This window comes from Kogia breviceps, chromosome 6, assembly GCF_026419965.1.
Source record: "Kogia breviceps isolate mKogBre1 chromosome 6, mKogBre1 haplotype 1, whole genome shotgun sequence".
Lineage (NCBI taxonomy): Eukaryota > Metazoa > Chordata > Mammalia > Artiodactyla > Physeteridae > Kogia > Kogia breviceps.
In genome coordinates, this window is record NC_081315.1 from 66,316,323 (window position 1) to 66,343,672 (window position 27,350).

The following is a 27,350-nucleotide window of genomic DNA, read 5'->3' on the forward strand; positions in this document are numbered from 1 at the left end:
CCTGGATTCAGATCTCATCTCTGCAAACTCTGTGTCCTTGGAGAAGATTCTTACCTCTCTGGTGCCTCATGTGTTTAACCTGTAAAATGGAGATAATGGTATTTACCTCACAGAGATGCTTTGAGAGTTTAATAAGTTAGCACGACTGACACATAATAAAATATATTATTTTAAATAACACATAAAATAGGTTAAATTTTTTTCAGCACTTCTTTGTCTCATTAGTACAATTAGTAAGCCATGAATTAATAGAAGTTTTTGTAGAAACAAAGAGAGGATGGGAAATGAAGAAAAGCTGAAAAATTACAAAAACAGTCTCTGCTATTAAAATCATTTGGGGATAGTGGAAAGCAGCCACATAGCACAGGGAGATCAGCTCAGAGCTATGTGACCACCTAGAGGGGTAGGATAGGGATGGTGGGAGGGAGGGAGACACAAGAGGGAAGAGATATGGGGACATATGTATATGTGTAACTGATTCACTCTGTTATAAAGCAGAAACTAACACACCATTGTAGAGCAATTATACTTCAATAAAGATGTTTAAAAAAAATCATTTGGGGAAAGGACTATTTCATGCCTCTAATTCTTCAGCACCTAACAAGTTAAAACAATTTTTGCTTGCAATTTTCCATATCAGTAGAACTGAGGTTTTATTTTAAACCATGTTTGATCTCATTTTTTAATAGACTATAAATTTGAAGCTCACAAATTACTCCACAAAGAGAGTTGATTCCTCCTCTCTGAAATAAGAGATTGTACCAGACAATCTTATTTATAGTTCTTGAATTAAATATATATATAAATTTAATATTTTATTTAGGGATTGGAAAGAAATACATATTCTTGCATCTCAGGTCCACATTAGCATTATCCAAACACTCTTGTTCCTGTGACTGACAGGGAAACCAAGCCAAGCCAGGCCAGAGCAGATATTTGATATGATCCCTTATGAGTTTGATCCTTAATAATATGCAATATACGTTCTGCACATTTGACAGAGAGATGTTTGAATTCCTAAAGAATTTTGTGTCCATAATCATCTTTGAACATACTCCACTTCATAAATTTCCTGATAACCCATTTCTTCCACTAACAAGTTTGATCCCATTGTGTTTTGTTCATATTCTTGCACCCAACAGGTTCTTGGATGAAGTACAGTCCTATTCAGGAATTAACAAAATGAGTGTGCAGAACTTGGCCACTGTCTTTGGCCCTAATATCCTGCGCCCCAAAGTGGAAGATCCTTTGACCATTATGGAGGGTAAGTAAATTATTTTCTTACACCTTCATCAATAGAACTGTCTCTTTGTTGTCCTGAACCTATTCTCCTGTGAGGAAGCTAGGGAAATAGTGAATCCATGGTAACTCCATTCATGGACTCAAGTTCTTCAAATACAAAAACTCCTCTTTGGGAGTCAGACATTTTTTCTGGAGTTTACTAAACATAACTCACCAAATGATTCCTTAGGAGTTTTATAAGAATAAATGAAACTTCCATAAGTCATCTGCAAAGTATCAAACAAAAATGGGAAAAAATCTAATTCACTTTTTGAGTCCAGTGCAATTTTCAGAAAATTCAAATAGTTACTATTTTAAGTCAATGTATTTTTATTAATTCTGGTTTTATTTGACAAATTTCAAGAGGCAGAAAATATGGGCCTCTGTAAGATAATGCTGCTTATTTACCTTGGGTTGAAACATGAAGAAATTCTTGTTTTCTGTATTATAAAATGCCTCAAATTATTTTCCACAATGAACTGTTACTTCTGTTTATTTCCAGCAGGCCTCACTGCTTTAGTACTTTTCTTACCTGTGGCCATCAGTAGTACTGTTGATGTGCAGGTCTTGCCGAGCTGGAAGAGTAAGATTAGAGGATGGAAAACTCATTAAGCAGAAGAAAAGAGAGAACTAGAAATAGAGATTGTTCAGAGATCTGCAGAGGGTATCCCTCAAGTCTTTGCCTAAGAATTGATTTATGCTTGCATGAGAGGACTCTACACTACTTTCTGGGGGAAAGTACCAGAAATCAGTACTCTGAGCCATTCCTGGGCCTTACACCAAGCTTGAAATAATTGTGTTTCCCACAACCAGAGTAGAAAACCCTGACACTGAGACATTGTATTGAGCCCTCAGAAAGGTATTACCTTGGTGATAATGTTAAAAGTTACAGTCTCTATATAAAGTTTTTAAAAGAAATCCTAATGATTCAATAGAGGTTTGGGAAAGAAAAGAAGGAGGAATAGTTGGAGCACAAAGGATTTTTAGGTCCATGAAACATTATTCTATATGATACTGTAATGGTGGATACATGATATTATGCATTTGTCAAAACCCAGATCTCACAAAGAGTGATTTCTAATATGAACTGTTGACTTTAGTTAATAATAATAATGTGTCACTATTGGTTCATCAATGGAATCTAAAACTGTTAAAAACCTAAAACTGCTCTAAAGGTTTCACATTAGAAACTATGCAATTCAAAAGGACATGGATCAAAATAAAGCCTATAAGTGTAAAAAAATCCAACTTATCTTCAAACACCTAACTGTATAGCAAAAAAGTCCAACACAATTTAAAGATATTTTTTTCCAAATTAAATAAAGCAGTGTGCTAAAAAAAACCATATGTTCCCCTAAGACTTATAGTCAATGTTTATGTCAACTTTATTCATAATAGCTCCAATCTGAAGACTGATCAATTGTCCTTCAATTATTGAATAGATAAACGAATTTTGATACATCCTTGAAATGGAATTCTACTCAGCAGTAAAAAGAATGAACTACTGATACATGATAACAATATGGATAAATGACAAAAGCATTATGCTAAGTGAATAATGCCTAGACACAAAAGACTTCATACTGTATAATTGCATTTATATGAAATTCTAGAAAAGAAAAATCTGTAGTGACAGAAAGCAAATCAGTGGTTGCCATGGATAGGGGATTGGCTACAAAGGGGCACAAGGGAATTATCTATATAATGATTAGGTGGTGATTAAAGGACTGTCATTTGTCCAAATTTATCATATATACCTCACAGATATCTTGTACATGTGCAAAATGAGACATGTACAAGGTAATGTATTGCAAAAAATACAAACTGAATCTAAATTTCAATAGAATGCTGCCATACATATGTATTTTAAAGTGCCTAGGTACCTTCAAAGGAAAATTGAATTCTTATCCAGTTCTTATGAAAAAAAGTGCCCCATAATATGGTATTTAACTTCAACCTGTATAAAATTATCTGAGCCTGGGGAATTGTTGGAACATGTAGTCCTGTCAGACTCCCGAATCTGCTTGGACTCTTCAGAATGGACAGGTGATTATAACCACTCTGACCTCATTTATTTTGGCTTCATGTTTCTTATTAGAATTCTAAGGAAGAGAATGACACAGAGGGGAGAATAATAAGGAAAAAAAGATAGTGCATATAATGACACATACATCATTATTACTACCAGGCTAGTCTGTCCTAAATGGCTATAAAAATTGAAAGGAAGTCCCTTTGCACGAAATGATTGCCATTTACTATTCTGGAAACTAGATGAAAGGAAAGCCTTCCAAGGTAATAGAAATATATTTGTAAATCTCTAGGGATCTGACACTCACTCTATAATCGTGGCAGGTATACACTGGCATAGTTATTCACATATTTCATCATGGAGACCTTGAGGATATCTCTCTTCAATTAATTAAATGCCCCACACAGTTCACAACTGTGATAAAAAGCAGTGATGTTTCTAGATCGCTACATAACTGATATGAGAATCCAGTTATCTTCTACAAGCCAGTCTTAAAAATATTAAATCCAGTTATCTTCCACAAGTCGGTCTTAAAAATATTAAAAGTATTTGCAAAAATGTGAACAGTGCACCTCTTCTCCCTACTTCGATTGTTTTAAAAAATATAAATACATTGTTTATATTAATATGTAAAAAAAAGCAGTGATGTTTCAAATGTTAATATTCCAGTGATGGGGAAAGCTCTATTTCCCCAAAGTACTAGACAGAGCCATATATAACAGAGGCTGCTAACGTTTGAAAGTATATCCTTCATATGGCAAATAGTGAAACAGTTGTCTTCAAACCCAGTACATGATGGTGTCAGTGTTGACAGTCATTTTAAAGATGCTAAAATCTTTTCTTCAGATTCTCTGCTACATGCATTGAAAATAGGATGACAAATTCAGAAGTTACTAAAAGAGAAAAGATAGATATATAATACCATTAATTTCATTCAGTCTTTTTTCTTCCACAACTCCATCATAATTGATGATTCAGTAGATAGTTGTCTTTTATTTAGTTTCTTATTTAGAACAACACCGAGTTTACTTATTATCACTACAGTTTTAAATCCAGCAGCTGTTCTAATTTCATTCTTTTACATGTAGCTGTCCAGTTATCCCAGCACCACTTATTGAAGATGCTGTCCCTTTCTCCATTGTATATTCTTGGCTCCTTTGTCATAAGTTAGGTGACCATGTGTGTGTGAGTTTATCTCTAGGCTTTCTATCCCGTACCATTGATCTATATTTCTGTTTTTATACAGATGCCAAACTACACTGTAGTATAGTTTGAAGGCAGGTAGCCTGATTCCTCCAGCTCCATTTTTCTTTCTCAAGATTGCTTTGGCTATTCGGGGCCTTTTATGTTTCCATACAAATTGTAAATTTTTTTTTTCTAATTCTGTGAAGAATGCCATTGGTAGTTTGACAGGGATTGCATTGAATCTGTAGATTGCTTTGCGTAGTATAGTCATTTTCACAATATTGATTCTTCCAATCCAGGAATGTGGTATATATTTCTCCATCTGTTCATGTCATCTTTGATTTCTTTCATCAGTGTTTTATAGTTTTCTGAGTAGAAGTTTTTTGCCTCCTAAGGTAGGTTTATCCCTTGGTATTTTATTCTTTTTGTTGCAGTGGTAAATGGGATTGCTTCCTAATTTCTCTTTCTGATTTTTCATTGTTAGTGTATAGGAATGCCAGAGATTTCTGTGCATTAATTTTGTATCCTGCAATTTTAGCAAATTCATTGATTAGCTCTAGTAGTTTTCGGGTGGCATCTTTAGGGTTCTCTATGTATAGTATCATGTCATCTGCAAACAGTGACTGTTGTACTTCTTCTCCAATTTGCATTCCTTTTATTTCTTTTTTAAAAAACATCTTTAATGGAGTATAATTGCTTTACAATGGTGTGTTAGTTTCTGCTTTATAACAAAGTGAATCAGCTATACATATACATATATCCCCATATCTCTTCCCTCTTGCATCTCCCTCCCTCCCACCATCCCTATCCCACCCCTCTAGGTGGTCACAAAGCACCGAGCTGATCTGCCTGTGCTATGTGGCTGCTTCCCACTAGCTATCTATTTTACATTTGGTAGTATATATATGTCCATGCCACTCTCTCACTTCGTCCCAGCTTACCCTTCCCCCTTCCCCATGTCCTCAAGTCCATTCTCTAGTAGGTCTGCATCTTTATTCCCGTACTGCCCCTAGGTTCTTTATAACCATTTTTTTTAAGGTTCCATATATATGTGTTGGCCAGTGTTTGTTTTTCTCTTTCTGACTTACGTCACTCTGTATGACAGACTCTAGGTCCATCCACCTCATTACAAATAACTCAATTTCATTTCTTTATATGGCTGAGTAATATTCCATGGTATATATGTGCCACATCTTCTTTATCCATTCATCTGTCGATGGACACTTAGGTTGCTTCCATGTCCTGGCAATTGTAAATAGTGCTGCAATGGACATTGCCGTACACATCAATATTTCAATTATGGTTTTCTCAGGGTATATGTCCAGTAGTGGGATTCCTGGGTCATATGGTAGTTCTATTTGTAGTTTTTTAAGGAACCTCCTACTCTTATCCATAGTGGCTGTATCAATTTATATTCCCACCAACAATGCAAGAGGGTTCCCTTTTCTCCACACCCTCTCCAGCATTTATTGTTTGTAGATTTTTTGATGATGGCCATTCTGACTGGTGTGAAGTGATATCTCATTGTACTTCTGATTTGCATTTCTCTAATGATTAATGAAGTTGAGCATTCTTTCATGTGTTTGTTGGCATCTGTATATCCTCTTTGGAGAAATGTCTATTTAGGTCTTCTGCCCATTTGTGGATTTGTTGTTTTTTTGATATTGAACTGCATGAGCTGCTTGTAAATTTTGGAGATTAATCCTTTGTCAGTTGCTTCATTTGCAAATATTTTCACCCATTCTGAGGGTTGTCTTTTTGTCTTGTTTATAGTATCCTTTGCTGTGCAAAAGCTTTTAAGTTTCATTAGGTCCCATTTGTTTATTTTCCTTTTTATTTCCATTTCTCTAGGAGGTGGATCAAAAAGGATCTTGCTGTGATTTATGTCATAGAGTGTTCTGCCTATGTTTTCCTCTAAAAGTCTTATAGTGTCTAGCCTTACATTTAGGTCTTTAATCCATTTTGAGTTTATTTTTGTGTATGGTGTTAGGGAGTGTTTTAATTTAATTCTTTTACATGTAGCTGTCCAGTTTTCCCAGCACTGCTTATTGAAGAGGCTGTCTTTTCTCCATTGTATATTCTTGCCTCTTTTATCAAAAATAAGGTGACCATATGTGCCTGGGTTTATCTCTGGGCTTTCTATCCTGTTCCATTGATCTATGTTTCTGTTTTTGTGCTTGATTACTGTAGCTTTATAGTATAGTCTGAAGTCAAGGAGCCTGATTCCTCCAGCTCCATTTTTCTTTCTCAAGATCGCTTTGGCTATTCGGGGTCTTTTGTGATTCCATACAAATTGTGAAATTTTTTGTTCTAGTTCTGTGAAGAATGCCAGTGGTAGTTTGATAGGGATTGCATTGAATCTGTACATTGCTTTAGGTAGTATAATCATTTTCACAATGTCGATTCTTCTAATCCAAGAACATGGTATATCTCTCCATCTGTTTGTATCATCTTTAATTTCTTTCATCAGTGTCTTATAGTTTTCTGCATACAGCTCTTTTGCTCCCTTAGGTTTATTCCTAGGTATTTTATTCTTTTTCTTGCAGTCGCAAATGGGAGTGTTTTCTTAATTTCCCTTTCAGATTTTTCATCGTTAGTGTTTAGGAATGTAAGAGATTTCTGTGCATTAATTTTGTATTCTGCTACTTTACCAAATTCATTGATTAGCTCTAGTAGTTTTCTGGTAGCATCCTTAGGATTCTGTATGTATAGTATCATGTCATCTGCAAACAGTGACAGCTTTACTTCTTCTTTTCTGATTTGGATTCCTTTTATTTCTTTTTCTTCTCTGATTGCTGTGGCTAAAACTTCCAAAACTATGTTGAATAACAGTGGTGAGTGTGGGCAACCTTGTCTTGTTCCTGATCTTAGAGGAAATGATTTCAGTTTTTTACCATTGAGAACGATATTGGCTGTGGGTTTGTCATATATGGCCTTTATTATGTTGAGGAAAGTTCCCTCTATGCCTGCTTTATGCAGGGTTTTTATCATAAATTGGTGTTGATTTTTGTCTAAAGCTTTCTCTGCATCTATTGAGATGATCATATGGTTTTTCTCCTTCAGTCTGTTAATATGGTGTATCATGTTGATTGATTTGTGTATATTGAAGAATCCTTGCATTCCTGGAATAAACCCCACTTGATCATGGTGTATGATCCTTTTAATGTGCTATTGGATTCTGTTTGCGAGTATTTTGTTGAGGATTTTTGCACCTATGTTCATCAGTATATTGGCCTGTAGTTTTCTTTCTTTGTGACACCTTTGTCTAGTTTTGGTATCAGGGTGATGGGCACCTCGTAGAATGAGTTTGGGAGTGTTCCTCCCTCTGCTATCTTTTGGAAGAGTATGAGAAGGATAGGTGTTAGCTTTTCTCTAAATGTTTGATAGAATTCGCCTGTGAAGCCATCTGGTCCTGGGCTTTTGTTTGTTGGAAGGTTTTTAATCACAGTTTCAATTTCAGTGCTTGTGATTGGTCTTTTCATATTTTCTACTTCTTCCTGGTTCAGTTTTGGCATGTTGTGCATTTCTAAGAATTTGTCCATTTCTTCTAGGTTTTCCATTTTATTGGCATAGAGTTGCTTGTAGTAATCTCTCATGATACATGGTATTTCTGCAGTGTCAGTTTTTGCTTCTCCTTTTTCCTTTCTAATTCTATTGATTTGAGTCTTCTCCCTTTTTTTCTTGATGAGTCTGGCTAATGGTTTGTCAATTTTGTTTATCTTCTCAAAGAACAAGCTTTTAGTTTTATTGATCTTTGCTATTGTTTCCTTCATTTCTTTTTCATTTATTTCTGATCTGATCTTTATGATTTCTTTCCTTCTGCTAACTTTGGGGGTTTTTTGTTCTTCTTTCTCTAATTGCTTTAGGTGCAAGATTTGGTTGTTTATTTGAGATGTTTCCTGTTTCTTAAGGTAGGATTGTATTGCTATAAACTTCCCTCTTAGAACTGCTTTTGCTGCATCCCATAGGTTTTGGGTCATTGTGTCTCCATTGTCATTTGTTTCTAGGTATTGTTTGCTATCCTCTTTGATTTCTTCAGTAATCTCTTGGTTATTAAGTAGTGTATTGTTTAGCCTCCATGTGTTTGTATTTTTTACAGATTTTTTCCTGTAATTGATATCTAGTCTCATAGCATTGTGGTCAGAAAAGATACTTGATAGTATTTCAATTTTCTTAAATTTACCAAGGCTTGATTTGTGACCCAAATATGATCTATCCTGGAGAATATTCCATGAGTACTTGAGAAGAAATTTTTTCTGTTGTTTTTGAATGGAATGCCCTATAAATATCAATTAAGTCCATCTTGTTTAATGTATCATTTAAAGCTTGTGTTTCCTTATGTATTTTCATTTTGGATGATCTGTCGATTGGTTAAAGTGGGGTGTTAATGTCCCCTACTATGATTGTGTTACTGTCAATTTCCTCTTTTATGGCTGTTAGTCTTTGCCTTATATATTGAGGTGCTCCTCTGTTGGGTGCATAAATATTTACAATTGTTATATCTTCTTCTTGCCTTGATCCCTTGATCATTATGGAGTGTCCTTCTTTGTCTGTTGTAATAGTCTTTATTTTAAAGTCTATTTTGTCTGATATGAGAATTGTTACTCCAGCTTTCTTTTGATTTCCATTTGCATGGAATATCTCTTTCCATCCTCTTACTTTCAGTCTGTATGTGTCCCTCGGGCTGAAGTTGTCTCTTGTAGACAGCATATATACAGGTCTTGTTTTTGTACCCATTCAACCAGTCTATGTCTTTTGGTTGGGGCATTTAATCCTTTTGCATTTAAGGTAATTATTGATATATATGTTCCTATTACCATTTTCTTAAAATTATTTTGTGTTTGTTATTGTAGGTCTTTTCCTTCTCTTGTGTTTCCTGCCTATAGAAGTTCCTTTAGCATTTGTTGTAAAGCTGGTTTGTTGGTGATGAATTCCCTTTTATTTCTTTTTCTTCTCTGATTGCCATGGCTGGGACTTCCAAAACTATGTTGAATCAGAGAGGTGAGAGTGAACATCCTTGTCTTGTTCATGATCTTAGTGGAAATGCTTTCAGTTTTTCACCCTTGAGTATTTGCTGTGGGTTTGTCATATACGGCTTTTATTATGTTGAGTTAGGTTCCCTCTATGCTCATTTTCTTTAGAGTCTGTTTTTTTAAACATCTTTATTGGAGTATAATTGCTTTACAATGTTGTGTTAGTTTCTATTGTATAACAAAATGAATCAGCTATATGTATACATATATCCACATATCCCCTCCCTCGTGTGTCTTCCTCTCACCCTCCCTATCCCACCCCTCTTGGTGGTCACAAAGCATCAAGTTGACCTCCCTGTGCCTTTGGGTGTTGAATTTTGTCAGAATCTTTTTCTGCATCTATTGAGATGATCATATGGCTTTGATTCCCTAATTTTTTAATATTGTGTATCACATTGATTGCTTTGCATATATTGAAGAATCCTTGCATTTCTGGGATAAATTCCACTTGATCATGGTGTATGATCCTTTTAATTTGTTGTTGGATTCTGTTTGCTAGTTTTTTGTTGAGGATTTTTGCATCTATATTCATCAGTGATATTGGCCTGTAATTTTCTGTTTTTGTGATATCTAACATAATACATATAAATAAACTGCAAATGGATTACAGACCTAAATTTAAGACTGGACATTATAACACTCTTAGAGGAAAACATAAGAAAAGCACTGTTTAACATAAACCACAGAGAGACCTTTTTTGACCTACCTCCTAGAGTAATGGAAATAAAAACAAAAATAAACAAATAGGACCTAATTAAACTTAAAATTTTAGCACAGCAAAGAAAACCATAAACAATATGAAAAGATAACCCTCAGAATGGGAGAAAATATTTGCAAATGAAGCAATGGACAAAGGATTAATCTCCAAAATATACAAACAGTTCATGGAGCTCAATATCAAAAAAACAAAAAACCCAATTTAAAAAGGGGCAGAAGACCTAAATAGACATTTCATCAAAGAAGACATACAGATGACCAAGAGGCACATGAAAAGATGCTCAACATCACTAATTATTAGTAATGCAAATAATTATTAGTGCAGCAAATAAAAACTACTATGAGCTATCACCTCATACCAGTCAGAATGGCCATCATCCAAAAATCTGCAAACAATAAATGCTGGAGAGGGTGTGGAGAAAAGGGAACCCTCTTGCACTGTTGGTGGGAATGTAAATTGATAGAGCCACTATGGAGAACAGTATGGAGGTTCCTTAAAAAACTAAAGAGAGCTACCGTGTGACCCAGCAATCCCACTACTGGGCATATACTGTGAGAAAACCATAATTCAAAACGATACATGTACCCCAGTGTTCACTGCAGCACTATTTACAATAGCCAGGACATGGAAACAACCTAAATGTCCTACAGTAGATGAATGGAAAAAGAAAATGTGGTACATATAAACAATGGAATATTACTCAGCCATAAGAAGGGACGAAATTGGGTTATTTGTAGAGATGTGGATGGACCTAGAATCTGTCATACAGAGTGAAGTAAGCCAGAAAGAGAAAAACAAATATTAACGCATATATGTGTAATCTAGAAAAATGGTACAGGTGAACCTATTTGTAGGGCAGGAATAGAGATGCAGACATAGAGAATGAACATATGGACATGGGGGGGAAGGGGAGGGTGGGACAAATTGGGAGATTAGGTTTGAGATAAATACACTGCATAACATAGATAGCTAGTGGGAACCTGCTGGATAGCACAGGGAGCTCAGTTTGGTGCTCTGTGATGACCTAGATGGGTGGGATGGTGGGGGTGGGTGGGAGGTCCAAGAGGGAGGGTATACATATAGGTGATTCACTTCATTTTACAGCAGAAACTAACAACATTGTAAAGCAATTTTACTCCAATAATAAATAAATAAATAAATCCAACAGCTGAAATATAGTTGGACAAGTACATGATTTGGAGTGAGAAGATGAAGTATCATATTTCACCCTGGTCACTTATCATCTGTGTGTCCCTGAGCAGAACTGTAACCTCTCTGAACCTCAATTTTCTCATCTGAAGAATGTTAAGTCCTATCTCACAGCCTTCTGAGAAAATTTAGAAGATGTAAGTGAAACATTTCCACCTAACACAGTTTCACAAACTCTAACACACACAGGAATCATCCGGGAATATTGCTGAAATTCTGATTCAGAAGGTCTGTCTGTGGTGGGTCCTCTATGCTCTGCAAGTGCTACTATTCTGTTATCGCTGGTGTCATCTGGGGGCTGGTTAGAAATGTAAAATCTCATGCCCCACTCAGTATTTACATTTTAACAGAATCTCCAGGTAATTTGTATGAACTTTAATGTTTGAGCAGCACTGTCCAACATCAGACCTAACACACTGCAGACTCCTAATCTAAATATGTTAGAAGTTTTGAATCATTACAGAAGTCTGAAGGATATAGATGAATATAACACATATTTTCCTATTCAGAATTTGGCTTTGAATTATATTCAGAGCCAAATCTTGCCCAGGTGTTGCTTTAAGCTAATGAGTGGCCTTATCCCAAGTCAGGCTTCTACTCTCTGACAGCTACTAGCAGCTATTTCAGTAGATATCTTCATTGTCAAAAGCACTTATTATTTTCTTCACCAAATTTATTTAAGTATTTTAAATAATATTACCTTTACTAACTAAAATTTGTTTCCCTGTATTTATTTTTCAGACACTACTCTTAGGAGCTTTTATCAACATGATAAAAGAAACACAGTTAACACATCACATTAATATAGTTCAAGCACTTATTATTTTCTTCACCAAATTTATTTAAGTATTTTAAATAATATTACCTTTACTAACTAAAATTTGTTTCCCTGTATTTATTTTTCAGACACTACTCTTAGGAGCTTTTATCAACATGATAAAAGAAACACAGTTAACACACCACATTAATATAGTTCAAGCCAAAGCAAAGATGATTAATGCTTTCATGAGCCTACACTGCTTTATTGTGGGTATATGAATAAAGCTCTTACAAAGATTCTTAGGGGGTTGGGACACCTAAAGTTGTGAAACTAATTTAGAAGCCTAGTTAGTGGTGGTGGCCTATTTTAAGGGGTGGGAGACGCCAAGCATGTAAGTCAGTGAGGAATATGTGAAAATATATTTTGAGATTTCAGCTAATATCCCATAAAACCTGATAAATCCACCAATTTTTAGAAAGAATATTACTGCTTTTTATGATAGATTAGCCTTTCTATCCACTGTTGTCTGAGTTATTTTTACTATCTGAAACTTTTAAGATATTGATTTCTAATCATACTTTACAGTGAATAATAGAAATATGAGGATCAAGTGAGAACCTTAGCATTTTCATTTGTGTAAGAGAATTATTTTCTTTCTTGAAGGTCTTCTCTTTGTTTAAAATGCCCTGAAGCGTTGATATTTCTTGTAGAGCAGATTTGCTAGTGGCAAATTCTCTCAGTTTTTGTTTAGCTAGGAATGTCTTATTTATCCCTCATTTTTGAAGCATAGGTTTGCTGGATAATATAATTCTGGCAATAAGAATGTTGAAAAATCAGCTGATAATCTTATTGAGAATCCATTATACATGAGTTGGTTACCTCTTGCTGTTCTCAAGGTTCTCTCTTCATCTTTGGTTTAAGACAGTTTGACTATGATGGGTCTAGGTCTGGATCCTTTTGCATTTCTCTTTCTATTCTCCTCCTGGGATACCATTACACCTATGCTGGTATACTTGATGGTGTCCCACAGGTCTCTGAGGCTCTGCTCATTTGTCTTTATTTCTCTTCCTTCTGTTCCTCAGACTGGGTAACCACAGTTGTCTTCAGGTATGCTGATTCTTTCTTCTGCCTGCTCAAGTCTGCTGTTGATCCCCTCTACTGATTCTTTTCAGTTCAGTTATTGTACCTTTCAAATCCAGAATATCTATTTGATTCTTCTCTGTACTTTCAAGCTCTTTATTTATATTTGGTGAAACATTATTCTCACTTTCCTTTGGTTCCTTCATTTATTAGAAAACATTTAAAATAGCAAATTTAAAGTCTTTGACCAGTGAGTACAGTGTCTGGGTTTCCTCAGAGTCTGTTTTTGTTTTTGTTTTTCCTTGTATATGGGCCACGCTTTGTTTATTTTTTGCATGTAGCATTATTTTTTTGAAAACTCCACATTTTAAAATAATATAATAATATGGGAACTCTGGATACCAGATTCTTGCCCTCCCTTTGTTGTTGTTGCTGTTTGTTGTTTGTTTTTTTAGTGAGTTTTCTGAACTAATTCTCTAAAGTCTATATTATTTGTCATTCATGGCCACTGAAGTCTCTGCTTGGCTTACTTAGTTGTCAGCTAAGGATTGAACAAAGAGTAAAAGACTATAGCTAATAAGTCTCCCAGTCTTCACCAAGACACTCTGTGTGCGTGTTGGGGCAAACTTTCAACACTCAGCCGGGCAGGTTACAACTCTGCTTTAGCATTCAGATCCTTTTTGTGCAGAGCCTCAAGATCAGTCAGAGGTGAGAGCTTGGGGACTTCTCAGTTCTTTCCTGAGCATGCATATAGCCCTAGGCATGCACAGGACCCTAAGCATGCATGTAATCTTCTAAATTCTCAGGAATAAAGCAGAGCTTTTCAACACCTCCTATGGAAATCTCTTTCCTCAGATTTTCCTTCTAAGCTTTTTGTTTAGCCTATTGTTTGTCTTCAACTGTTATCCACTTGCTTCAGGCAAACATGATTTTAAATGAAAGAGCCCCTAATTGTTTTTGACAAATGGCCTTGAGAAAAGTGTTGCTCACTCTGGTCAAGTTCTTAGTTAGATAAAATGAAGACAAGCCTCTTGAGTGGCGTCTTCCAGGGAACCACCAAACAAGTAAAATAATGACAATTCTTTGGGAATGGGACTTTGAAGGATTTCCAACCCTGCTTTTCCCATTCCGGTGGCTGCCAGACTGCTGGTTCCCAATGTGATTGTGGGCTGTTGGTTTTCAAAGCCACTGCAGAGAGGAGGATAGGAATAGGATGAGTTAAAATACCACAGTGCTTGCTGTTCTTTACCAAGATTCAATGATTTTGTTTAATAAACACTCTCCAGATTACAGCAAGCCTTTATTTAATCTGCAGAGTTCTGAAAATGATCATTCAGATTATTTTTGTCAGTTGCTTTTATGGAGGAGAGGATTCTTGTAGGTCTTTATTACACCATTTTGGCTAATGTCACTTAAAATGCCCTGAAAGGGCTTCCCTGGTGGCGCAGCGGTTGAGAATCCGCCTGCAGATGCAGGAGACACGGGTTCGTGCCCTGGTCCGGGAAGATCCCACATGCCGTGGAGCAACTAAGCCCGTGAGCCATGGCCGCTAGGCCTGCGCGTCCGGAGCCTGTGCTCCGCAATGGGAAAGGCCACAACAGTGAGAGGCCCGCATACCGCAAAAAAAAAAAAAAAAAAAAAAAAAAATGCCCTGAAAGTTTTGAATGCTGAGCAAAAGTTGTATGGAACTTCATTGTCTTGCTATATTATAAAGACAGACCATGTATCCACTAGAGATTTTATAGGGTTCCACTTTGAGATGCCACTACAAATGTCCTGATAGTTTGAGGCAATTTTCTGATGAGAGATACCAGTGACTTCCTCAAAGAAAGATTTTTCATAATTAAATGTCAAACTTGCAAGAAATGTGTGACAATGAAGAAGGTGGTCTTTGGAACTAATTAATTCTGGATTCAAGCCCTGCATTTTCTCCTTAATAGCTTTGGGATGCTGATCAAGTTACTTAACTTTCCTAAGACAGTGATAGTTAGATAGAACAGTACCTATTCATAGATTTTTTTTTTTTAATCCAACTACACTAACAAAAGTAAAGTGCTTGGTATAGTTCATTTTAAATGCTCAGGAAATTTTAGCAGTTAATATTGCTATAGATAACATTTCTATTATCATCATTAAGAATATAGTTTGGCACTGCTAATAATAATGCTGAATGTTCACTTGAACTCTTTAAGAACTCTTTAATAAAGAGTCACATTCAAAATGAGAAATGAAACTGTTTCACTCATACTATTTTGTTTTCTATGCAATTCCAGGCACTGTGGTGGTCCAACAGTTGATGTCAATGATGATTAGCAAACACGATCGCCTCTTCCCCAAAGATGCAGAGTTACAAAGCAAGCCCCAGGATGGAGTGAGCAACAACAACAATGACCTTCAGAAGAAAGCCACCATGGGTCAGCTACAGAGCAAGGAGAACAATAATACCAAGGACAGTCCTGGAAGGCGGTGCTCTTGGGACAAGTCTGAGTCTCCCCAGAGAAGCAACGTGGATAACGGATCCCCCACAGCTCTATCAGGCAGCAAAACCAACAGCCCGAAGAACAGCGTTCACAAGCTGGATATCTCTAGGAGCCCCCCTCTCATGGTCAAAAAGAATCCTGCCTTCAATAAAGGCAGTGGGATAGTCACCAATGGGTCCTTCAGCAGCAGTAATGCAGAAGGACTTGAGAAAGCCCAAACCACTCCCAATGGGAGCTTACAGGCCAGAAGGACCTCTTCCCTGAAGGGGTCTGGTACCAAAATGGGCACCCACAGTGTACAGAACGGAACGGTGCGGATGGGCATTTTGAACACAGATACCCTCGGGAACCCCGTGAATGGTCGCAGCATGAGCTGGCTGCCCAATGGCTACGTGACCCTGAGGGATAACAAGCAGAAAGAGCAAGCAGGAGAGTCGGGCCAGCACAACAGACTCTCCACCTATGACAACGTCCACCAACAGTTCTCCATGATGAGCCTTGACGACAAGCAGAGCGTCGACAGTGCCACCTGGTCCACTTCCTCCTGTGAAATCTCCCTCCCTGAGAACTCCAACTCCTGCCGCTCCTCCACCACCACCTGCCCGGAACAAGACTTTTACGGTGGGAACTTTGAGGACCCCATTTTGGATGGGCCCCCGCAGGACGACCTTTCCCACCCCGGGGACTATGAAAACAAAAGTGACCGGAGGAGTGTGGGCGGTCGAAGTAGTCGTGCCACCAGCAGCAGCGACAACAGTGAGACCTTTGTTGGCCACACCAGCAACCACAGTGCACTGCATAGTTTAGTGTCCAGCCTGAAGCAGGAAATGACCAAACAGAAGATCGAGTATGAGTCCAGGATAAAGAGGTGAGGAAAATCTGGAGCCCCAAACTGCCAGAGAGGGTGCGATAGCCTCCTAATATGAGACAGGCTCACCCAGAGGGTAAATATGCTGACTCCAAAGTCAGAGACCTGGGTTCAAGTCCTAGCTTCACCATTTGTAAGCTGTGGGACTTTGGGAAAGCTCACTTCATCTCTGTGAATCTCAGCTCCCTAATGTGAACATTTTAAATTCTAGCAGTATCTACCGCAAAAGCCTGTAAGAAATCATTGCACATTGTCCCTGGCACAGAGCAGTTGCTCAGTAATACTATCTCTTGTTAATAAATGTGTGGATTTGTGTTTGAGGCCTGGGGAGAGGAGCGGAAGGGGATGAATGCAGAACAAGGAGTCTTCTCACAGGAAGAGGATGAAATGAGGATAAAGAGAAATTGGAGAAGTAAACAGATCTTTATTGTTCATTTTTTCCATTGTTGAATGCTGGGAGAGTGTCTGTTCTCTCCCAAGCTCAGACCCAGACCCCGAGGATTCAGCAGTGGATAAAACAGATGAAAATCAGCCCTCGTGGAGCATGCTTCCATTCCACTGGAGGAGACAGATAAATAAGTAAAATAGGTCTCATGCTAAGCAGAAGGCTAAAGCAGGGAAGAGGGGTAAGACGTGTTGGTGAGGGGGTAATTCTAAGTGTAGGGCTTTATAGGAGGTTAAAGGAGGAGTGGAAATGCCATGAGATGGAATCAGTGAGGAGCTCAGAGACGTACCTTAGAGCATTCAGGATCATCTTAAGTCTTTGGCTTTTACTCTGGGATTGGAATCCAGGGAGGTTTCTGAGAAAAATGATGGCATGAAGTGTATTCATATGGACAATGGAAATTGTAGCCTAAGTGGGGAGCAAAAAATATGAATTATAAGGAAGCAGTTGTGCTGAAACCTAATTGATAGCAGTTGACATCTTCTCATAAGATGACCAAGGTAGCAATGGCTTAGCAACTTCAGGGAAGCAACCTGGGCAAGACATGGGGTATTGGCTGAGCATCCTGTGTTGACAGTACCCCTGGCTGCCAGATGCTCCATCATCTTGAAAGGCAGGAATACAGAGAATGGAGCCCAGGATTCACAAATACAACCTTGCGCTGGAAACCTGAACATCACCACACCCCGTGATCAGGGGTGTGGGAATCAGGTGTGGGATCAGGGTCACAGAATTACAAAACTGATTGTTTTTATGTTCTCCTTTCAGTGTAGTATAAGGGAAGGACATTGCACTCTCAAGAGAAGGCCTGAGGCTCAGTTCAGCCTGAAGTAGCCCCTCTAGTGGCCTCAGTCCCAGACCCAGACTGTGCCTTGGTAGACCCCTTCCTGTTTAGGGTCCTCATAGTTTGTGAACCACAGTCTTTGTCCTGCTTCAACAGCTTCCATGGCTCCAAACCCCTTGTGGTTTCTTTCTTATATATAAAGTTGACCTTAATGTATTTTAATGTTTCCCATCCATTTATCAATTATCAAGCCAAAAGTTATGTATTTTAAGAGCTACGGTAAAGTAAATATTAAAAAAATACTTCTTATAGGTTAGATTGAAAAAATTACTTTCTTGGAAACAGAAACTTGGTTTGAATTTTCCTATATAATGCTAAGTGACAGGAGGTTTAAATAAGAAGAAAAATGGAGTCTTCATCTTATAAGGCTACTCTTCATTCTGAATGTAGTTTTTGGAACCACTGGCTACCAAATCTCTGAATTGCTGCCAAGGCATGATGATAAATTAGCACTTAGCACTGGGAAGCAAGAGATAACGCTTGAAACTTGCCTTAGGATAGGAATACATTATTCTGAATGTTGCAGATGTACATGTTCATTTATGAGAACATTGGTGCTACATTTATGTTCTGAGTCTATGGTGCATTTTAGAGACATTGATAAAATAATAGAAGTTTCCAACAGAATGTCATTCATTGGCCTCTTTCACTGTAGCATTTTTACCCATGTGACAAGCAAAGGGAGAGGTCCATGATAAAGTAGGGCAGAGGAGCTGCCACATGACCAAGCCACAGAAATATAAGAAGTAACTGTTTTAATTAATTCTTGATCATTCCTGTTTAGAATTATACATTTGTCTTTCAATTCCTTTTTAATTCTACCCTATTAAGGATAGATAGATAGATAGATAGATAGATAGATAGATAGATAGATGATAGAGATAGATAGATAATAGACACCTACATACATACACACATACATACATATATCCCTAAATAGACAGATGATAGAGAAATAGACACTATACTTTATCTATCATTGATACGTGTGATTTTTAGTTTTTAAACATGTGAGTTTGATGTTATTCCCCCCTCTCACCTTCTCTCTTTATCATATTGTGGTCAGAAAAATTCATTTGTATGATATCAATTATTTGGTCTTGTAAGAAGTATTTATTAACTTATTATTAGTTTGGGATTGTATATATGACCAATAGATCAAATCTGTTAATCAAGCTGTGTTAAATCTTTTACATTTCTCCTAATTTTCATCAGATAGAGCTATAATTTCTAAGAAAGTTATCTTAAAATTTCCTAATTTTTGTGGATTTATCTATCTATCTTTATAATTCTGTTATATTTTATATTGAATAACTTGAGGCTATACAGCTAGATGAATAAAAGTTCAGAATTATTTATATCTCCCTGATGAATTGATCCTTGTATCATAAAGTAATGGTAATAATACTTTTTGCCCAAAAATATTTTTCTCATATTAATATTGCTGTATAATTTTTATTTTGATTAATAACATCCTGCTATATATTTCCATTAACTTTCAAACTTTGTTTCATTATTTGAAGGCATATTTTTTTCAATTCTGGAGTATTTTTATCCATCACCATTTTTGTTTATTTCATCTCCCCATTTTCTCAATTTTCTGTCTCTCCAACCCTTATTAAAGTATGTTGGACCTTCTTAATCCATTCTCCATCTCTGTTAGCTTCTCTTTCTTATATTACATTTTCATCTTTTTCATTACGTGAGGCATTCTGGGTAATTTTTCCTCAGAGCTGTTTTCTCATTTATTTATTTTCTCTTCCGATTAATTCTGTCACTTCACTCAGCCCATGAGTAGAGTTTTTGTACTCTCTTTGTCATAAAGACAATTGATGTTCCAAGCTCTCAGTTGAATCACTTTCAGCCTTCTGCCTCTCTTATACTGGAGATCTCCTCCTCCCCATGAGAAAAATAAAAACCTAGTCACAGCTTCCGGGGCTTCTATCCAGGAACAATACCCCTCATGTGCTTCCATTTACTGTTCTAAATTTGAGTTTCTTCCTTGGTTCTGATAACCTGAAGATGCTCTTTTATTTCTTTTAACCTTGCTGTGTATTTAAAAAATATTTTTCTTATATATTTTTCCAGCATTGATCTGTGCTTACAGTGGGAGGGGTTTCTTCTGTTTCCAACCCAGTCTATTAGATTCCTGGAAGTTACATATGAGTGCCTGTTATGTACAAATGCACTAGTATATTTTTTAGAGGGTGTCTTCCTTGGTATTTAAGCTTGAGTTTCTTCCAAGATTTTTAGTTCTAAAATAAATAGCTTTAGAAAGAAAAGAGAATATATTGTAAAATAATTCTGGGTGACAACCAGCATACTACCAGATTTTTATGTAAAAAATGTGATCATGTGGTCAAAATGGCCTTCTAAACTGATTATAGAATGTGACTTTTTAAAAAATTTTAGTTTCTTACAAAGGGAGAGCAGATTCATCTTTAAGTGAACTTATGATTATCTGGATGAAATATCAACATATGGGACTCATTATTTCAAAACAGAAAAATAATTGAGATTTTAATTTGAAAATTATTAATATAATCAGATTTCTGAGAGCTGCTTGTGCATTAGCCTTTCAAATTTCAGTAGTATGTCAAATTCAAACATGCTCCTGGGACTTTAGCTTAGAATAGGAGAAATTAAAATGTCAGCCATTATCAAGACACATCATCTAATAATCAAGTGCTTACTATTCCTCCTTGAACAACAGCAATAATAAATTATGTTTTGGAACTTAGTGGTTATTGGGAAAACTCTGTTTATAGGAAATTATCTAAAATTATACAGTTATCCAAAAGAATATAGCTATCAACCTATAAAAATATAACTCTAGAGATCTTATGATATATTAACTTGGAAGGCAGTGAGAATTTTAGATAGTAGACTACTTAGGTGGACTCCATTGTCACAGAATGTCAGATGAATTACTTATTCAACACATGCAATCTCTACCTCTCTTGTTACTATAAGGTGACTGCTGTTAATACCAGTTTTATACGATGGGACTCTATATGTCCCAGAGAAGTCCATTCTTAGCAGTCGACTTAACCTTTCTAACAATGACATTTTCACTATCATTTTTTTCCTTTGATAGAAAGCAAAAATAATTGTCCTTTTTTTCTTCCAACTTTATCAGACTCCCCTCCCCTTTCTTTTAGTAAAGCCAGATTTACATAATGATTCAGGAAGCTTTGTGGTTTAGGCTGCCTTCTACTTCTGCCATTCTGTGCTCCACGACATTAGTCTCTGACTTCTTTTTGCCGAAATTCATTAATTCGCTGTCAAATGACAAAGAAGTGCATCCAAGAGAGGTCTTGGGGTCTCAACAAAATGATAGTAAATCATCTTAGGAATTAGTAAAAAAAAGAATATATATACACCTTTTAATCCGTGGACCTTGCTTCATTGATTTGAAAGGCTCAATCCAATTTCCTAAACATTGCAGAGATAGTTTAGGAAATATTTTTTGTCCCTTTTACACTTCAAATTAATAAAATTGATTTATCTCTTATTCCTTCCCCCACCCTTTGTAGCTTAGAACAGCGAAACTTGACTTTGGAAACAGAAATGATGAGCCTCCACGATGAACTGGATCAAGAAAGGAAAAAGTTCACAATGATAGAAATCAAAATGCGAAATGCCGAGCGAGCAAAAGAAGATGCAGAGAAGAGAAATGACATGCTTCAGAAAGAAATGGAGCAGTTTTTTTCCACATTTGGGGAGCTGACAGTGGAACCCAGGAGAACCGAGAGAGGAAACACGATATGGATCCAGTGAGGCTGATTTCTCCCACTGTCTCTAGTGGCTCTGGGGAAGACTCTGGGGGTTCTGGTGGGAATATTATATAGGACCAGGTGGCTGGTCACCTGGCTGTACAGAGCGCTAACTGGGGAAGACATCATTTACAGACATTGCCCATCCGTATCTGCAATGTGTACCAAAGTTGTATCATGCCCCATAATGCTACTGTCAAGTGTTACAACTGGATATGTGTATATAGAGTAGTTTTTAAGAAGTAAACTAAAAATGAGAAGCGTATCTCAATAATTATTTTATTGCAAGTCTTGTATTTAAAATGTTAAATCAGTATGTCATTGCAGTTTAGCTTGCTTTCAAGCTTCACCCCTTGCACTTAAGCTATTTTTGGCATTGTGTTATCATCAGCTTATTTTATAGATCAATATTTTTATTTCCCCTTTTGCTGAGGAAATGAAAATAAGCAGATATATAAACATATATAAATATATATAAGATGAGTTATTAAAATCAAAAAGAATACTTTGTGGCTGTGCTGTTTGTGCCAATGGACCTTGCCATGACCAAAAAGAGAAATGTAAATAATTTTATAAATTAGAATCACCAGGAAACTTTGAATTGCTCTGTAAATTCTGCCCTTGACAATGCTCAGTTTTCTTGGTGAGGTGCTTTGACACAGGAGATTTTGGACCATGTAAAAAAGTCCCCTTCTCAAGCCCCCTGGTCTGCCTTGCCCATTCCACAGATGTATGTCTCCTATGCAGGATGCACCTTAGACGGGAAGCATGGTTTTTTTAAAAAAAGAGCATTTAAGCAGTCATGCCTTGAATTACTCTGTCCTTCTACTGGATGGTTATGAGGGAGATTCTTCCTGCCATTGGGAAGTTGAAAAACAATGCTGGCTAACTAGTGCCTACATTGAACACGTGTCCTCTACTCCAACACCGCCCCCCCCACCTCCCCACCCACAATGCAAACAGTGAAATAGTATTACCGTGTCTCTCTCAGTTAAACTGCTGGAGTCTGTGCCATATATTCTTCTTTCACTCAGGCCGACTGCTCTGTTGTCATCTAGTATTCTTTCTGCACAACAGAGGGTAAAGGCAGTTTGCAGCAAGAGGGAGCTGATGCAGGGGAAGGGCACCAGAAGGAGGAGAAGACAAGATTGGAAGAAACTATTTTGCTTCTAATTTTTACAGTATTCTTCCCTGTCAAAAACATTTATGCACAATAAATTTAAAATGTGAATCTTTAAAGGTCCAGTTTTGATAAATTTGTGAACATCAGTGACGATAACTTTCCAGAGAAGCCCAGGGCTCTCTGGAGCTGGAGTTTGGGGAGAACAATTCACAGTTCGATGAGGCAATGATCGAAATAAATCTTTCTCATGCTAGAACAGAAAGTCACAAAAGGTATAATTGGAAATAAATACTACTTGAGTTTATGGGATTCATGTTGTTTGAAGGTTCTATGTTTGTATTTATTTTCAAGGGGACAGTAGACTTTACAGAGTTCATTCTTGTCACTGTGCTGCTTTTGTTTATATCCTTACACAGAGCAAGCTTATGTGGTCCTTCGGTATCAACCACTGTCTATGTAGCAATACCTTCTTTATCTTTAGTTCCCTTTTCTCTCTCTTTCCAATTCTTTAACAAGATACTCCCACCTGGATATCCTCAAGGAAATTCAAGCTCAAAATGTGTAAAAATCATCTCAAGAGCTCTCTCTACCTTTTCATCTTTTCCCAGTCCCTGTCTTAATTGACAAAAACCTCAGACTCATCCAGGGAGCTGTATGATACAATAGTAAAAATCAAAGGCTATGCAGTCAAACTGCCTGTGTTCACATTTTCTCCAATTTGCCAGCTGTTGCTGAATTTTCGATGCATCCTTTTTTTTCATCTGTAGAATGGGAATAATAAAAGTACTGCTCTCACAGACTTGTTATGTGGTTTCAATGAGGTAGCTTGTGTTAGGCTGAGAACAGCACCTAGTATACAGGATGGACTCCATAAATGTTAACTCTGATTTTTCTCTACTCTGCCCTCTTCTTCACTTTTAAATTCACTCACCAAGTACTGTTTAGTCCACCCATCCTCACCTTTTTCATCTGCTCTCTTTGATCAGCTTCTCCCCATCTCTCAAAGAAAGCATCACACCCAGCCACTTGTGTTCCAATATCTCTCCTCTACTTTCATTTGCAGACTGCCCTTTCTAAGTCACTCTTCTGATCATATTGTAGCCTTGCTAATAACATTCAAATGCCCTTCACGCAGCGTACACGACTCTAACCTGAGTTTCATTCTCATCTCCTGCCACTTCCCCCCACACGTGCCATGCCATTTCATGCCTCTGGAACTTTCCACCTCCTATTGTTGTGCCCATCTTGACTGCCTTCCTTCTATCTGGCACACTCCTACCATGGTTTATGTTTTGCCAAATCAAATGTCAGCTCCTCTATGATGCTTCCTAGGATCTCAATGCAGAGTGAGTTACCTTTTGCGCTCCCAATTTGGGTATATCTCTTTTAGCCTTTCCCACGTCTGATTATTTTCTTCACCAAGTTAAGAAGCACTTTGGGAAGCAGCAAGGTGGTATGAACGATAATTGCAGGAAACTGAGAGCCAGACAGACTAAGATATGCATCTCAACATGCCTTAGCCAAGATGCAAGGCAATGACAAGTCACTTAACCTCTCTGAACCTCAGTTTTTTCATCTGTAAAGTGGAGATAACTCCTAGAAAGCAAGGATATTGTAATACTTAAAGGTGATATGTATTGTGCTTATCTCAATGCCTGCCGCTTAGCTCCATTGATAGCTGTATTCATAAATGGAGCTTCTTAAGGCATGAGAATAATATCTCATTGATCTTAAATCTCTCCACCTCCAGCATTATTATGCCACAGCATGGAGAGTTAGCAATAAACTTGGCCTTTGATTTATGAGGGATATTGTGATTGATTTTAACTATAAATCTCAGTGATGATGATCTCCAATCAATGGATACTATGAACAGCTTGTCCATCTGGGTTTCTACTCGTTCTTATATTAATTCTGCTGAAAGCCTAGAAAAAAATCAACTGCAAATTGACATAAGAATAAATTGGAAATAAGTGGGTAGTATCAAGCATTCATTTGCCACATCCTGTATACACTTCTTTAAAACTCTTTAGGCAACTGCAGTGATTCTTAAATTATGAGCTCGGGAGAAAAGATTTGCTTCCAAGTGTTGGGTCTATAGTATTGGTTTTACTCATCAAACTATATGGCTGGGTATCCTTTAGAGAACATTTAATATAGAAGTGCCTAGGATACCAAGACAACTGAAATGTATATTTTACATGTAACTTTATTATGAACTGACAAAGAACTCCAAGTGGAATTTAAATAATGTCATTCCTATTTATTCACAAGGTGAGGAGGGCTCCTTTTAAAAAAAGTAGGTTATTCCCAGGTAGGATAGTTTAAGTCACTGATATATAATTATCTCCCCTTGGAAATTCAGGAGAGGATTAAAGATTGGGAAGCCAACCACAAACCCCAGTGTTCCTTACATTGCAGATCTGTGTTCTGCTTAGAGTAGCATCCTAGGAAAGAATATGCATGAACTTTTGGATTCAGAGTCCTGGATCAAAATCCCAACTCTGCCACTTAGTAGATGCACAAACTTAAGAAAAGTTACATATGTTTGTAAGCCTAAATTTGCCTTTTCATCAAATAGGAATAATAATAGTGCCTCTTTCTCACTGAATTTTTTCGAGAAATGATTAAGTGTAATGATTAGCACAGTAACTGGAGTATAGTAAGCGCTCAATAAATAGTAGTTGTCAGCCCTCAGATTACTTCTATTGAAAGGGTGCCACAGCTTCTAGAGAACATAACAAGATTCTGGCCTCAGGAAACAGGCTGGCAATGAAACACTAGCATGCACAGCAGCAGAGGATATAATTGTGTCCCCTTCCCAAGTACTCTAATTTCATCTTTTCTCAGATAATCTCCAGAGACTGATGACAAGGAAGAGGCAACCCAAAGCATCCTTTCTATTCTGAGTTAATACAATTACATCTATGATCTGGGAATAATGTCTAAAGAACCATCTGTAACTGTCTTGCATCAAATCTGTCTATGTGAACACTGAGGAAGACATTGGGCATTAAAGGTATTGGGTAAAATACAATGAAAGGGCCTAAGGATATGGGCCAGTGAACATACCTACACTTACATCATCATCACCATTAGCGAGTATTTATTGAAGGCCTCCACAAGCCAGGCCAGCAGTGTGCTAGGTGCCCTGGGATACCTAGCTCACAATAATTACCACATGAGATGATGTACTGTGGACATAGGGGTCACAGAGGTGAGGCTAGGCACGAGCCATGACTATGATGTAAGCCCTGAAGGATGAGTCGTAAGTTAGAAGACAGGGAGGCGGTTTGGGGCAGAGACCTCCTCGGAGCACGTGTGGAACAGCACATGCAAAGGTGCCTGTGGTGCAGACTCTAGGGGGTCTTTTCAATGACATAAAAAGACCTACCCAGCCTGTGCCGTCGATGTGGCCTTGTGTGTAACAACCTACCCGCACCCCGTGAGACCTGAAAACACGCTTAGGACCCGGGCGCCTTCCACTCTTTTAGTCCAAGAAAGCAGCCAGAGCTGGACACATTTTATCTTGTTTGAATCCATAAACTACAGGGAAAGAGTGCTGGATTTGTGGCTCCCAAAGGTCTATTTCATTATTCTCTTTATAGTCTTCTTAACAGCCCCAGTGGGGAATGAGCTGAACGTTAGCACTGCCCAGCTGAAGGACCTCTTTTGCAAAGTGACTTGGAACACTAACAGTTCCCCAGGCAGCTGAAATTTACTGAACCTACTGTAGAGCTTCAAATAGAAAGTTTAGGGGATGAAAAGTGTGTTTCTTAACTCAGTTTGTGGCTCAGGTCCATGGCTGAACAACACTCTTTATTTCTGGACTACGTGTAGCTGCTACCATTATGGCCCCTCCAGGGCCAAGCCCAGGTGAGACCAGCCCACACAGGTAGGGGTCCCTTTCTTAAGTAGACAGTACAGGTAACAGGATATTACTGAATTGTTTTGAATGAGGAGTCAGATTGGACTATCTGCTTTGAGCAAAGTTGTCTCTTAGCTCTGAGGGAAGCACTTTAAGAACTGGTGAAAACACCCTGTCCATCCCAGCCCTATCCTCCTAACACACACGTTCCCCACCTCTTTATGCTTCATTAGAATTGATTATGTACCACACACCAAAGTCATCCCAGGGTTGGGCCATCACACCTCACCCTCCATTGTTTTTCACCAAAGTAGTTGATACTCCATGTCACTTGCCTCCCCCTGTAAGCTCATTGCCACATTGCTCAGCACATTCCCCCATTTGCTTCAAACTCTGATCCCCCTCCCCTTCCCCAAACTTTCCATCACACCTTCTACATCTAAAAGCTACCAGCAGCCTCCCTTACATCTCTGAAGAATAGCTACTTCCTGAAGACACAGCTCCCCAGCTGCCCTCTCAAGGATGGCTATTTTTCCTTCCCACAACCAGCGTATCGTTAGGCTGAAGCAAAGGTAGGTCTTGCTTGGCTCTTTGTTGCTACTTTCAGAGCTTTGATCCTCTGTCCTCCCTAAGAACCTCCTTGGAAGCACA

General features: G+C 37.7%; 1 protein-coding gene across 6 annotated transcripts in view; it reads left to right on the top strand.

Moving 5' to 3' along the window:
- ARHGAP24 (Rho GTPase activating protein 24) overlaps positions 1-23,135 on the top strand; it is a 771,354-nt gene extending 748,219 nt beyond the window's left edge. For all 6 annotated transcript variants that reach the window (XM_067035989.1, XM_059066405.2, XM_059066406.2 and 3 more), the window contains 3 exons: positions 1,143-1,264; positions 15,569-16,643; positions 21,469-23,135. In XM_067035989.1, coding sequence (XP_066892090.1) covers positions 1,143-1,264; positions 15,569-16,643; positions 21,469-21,712 — 1,441 coding nt within the window. In that variant the 3' untranslated portion in view covers positions 21,713-23,135. The remainder of the gene's footprint in view (positions 1-1,142; positions 1,265-15,568; positions 16,644-21,468) is intronic.
- Positions 23,136-27,350: the final 4,215 nt, after the last annotated feature.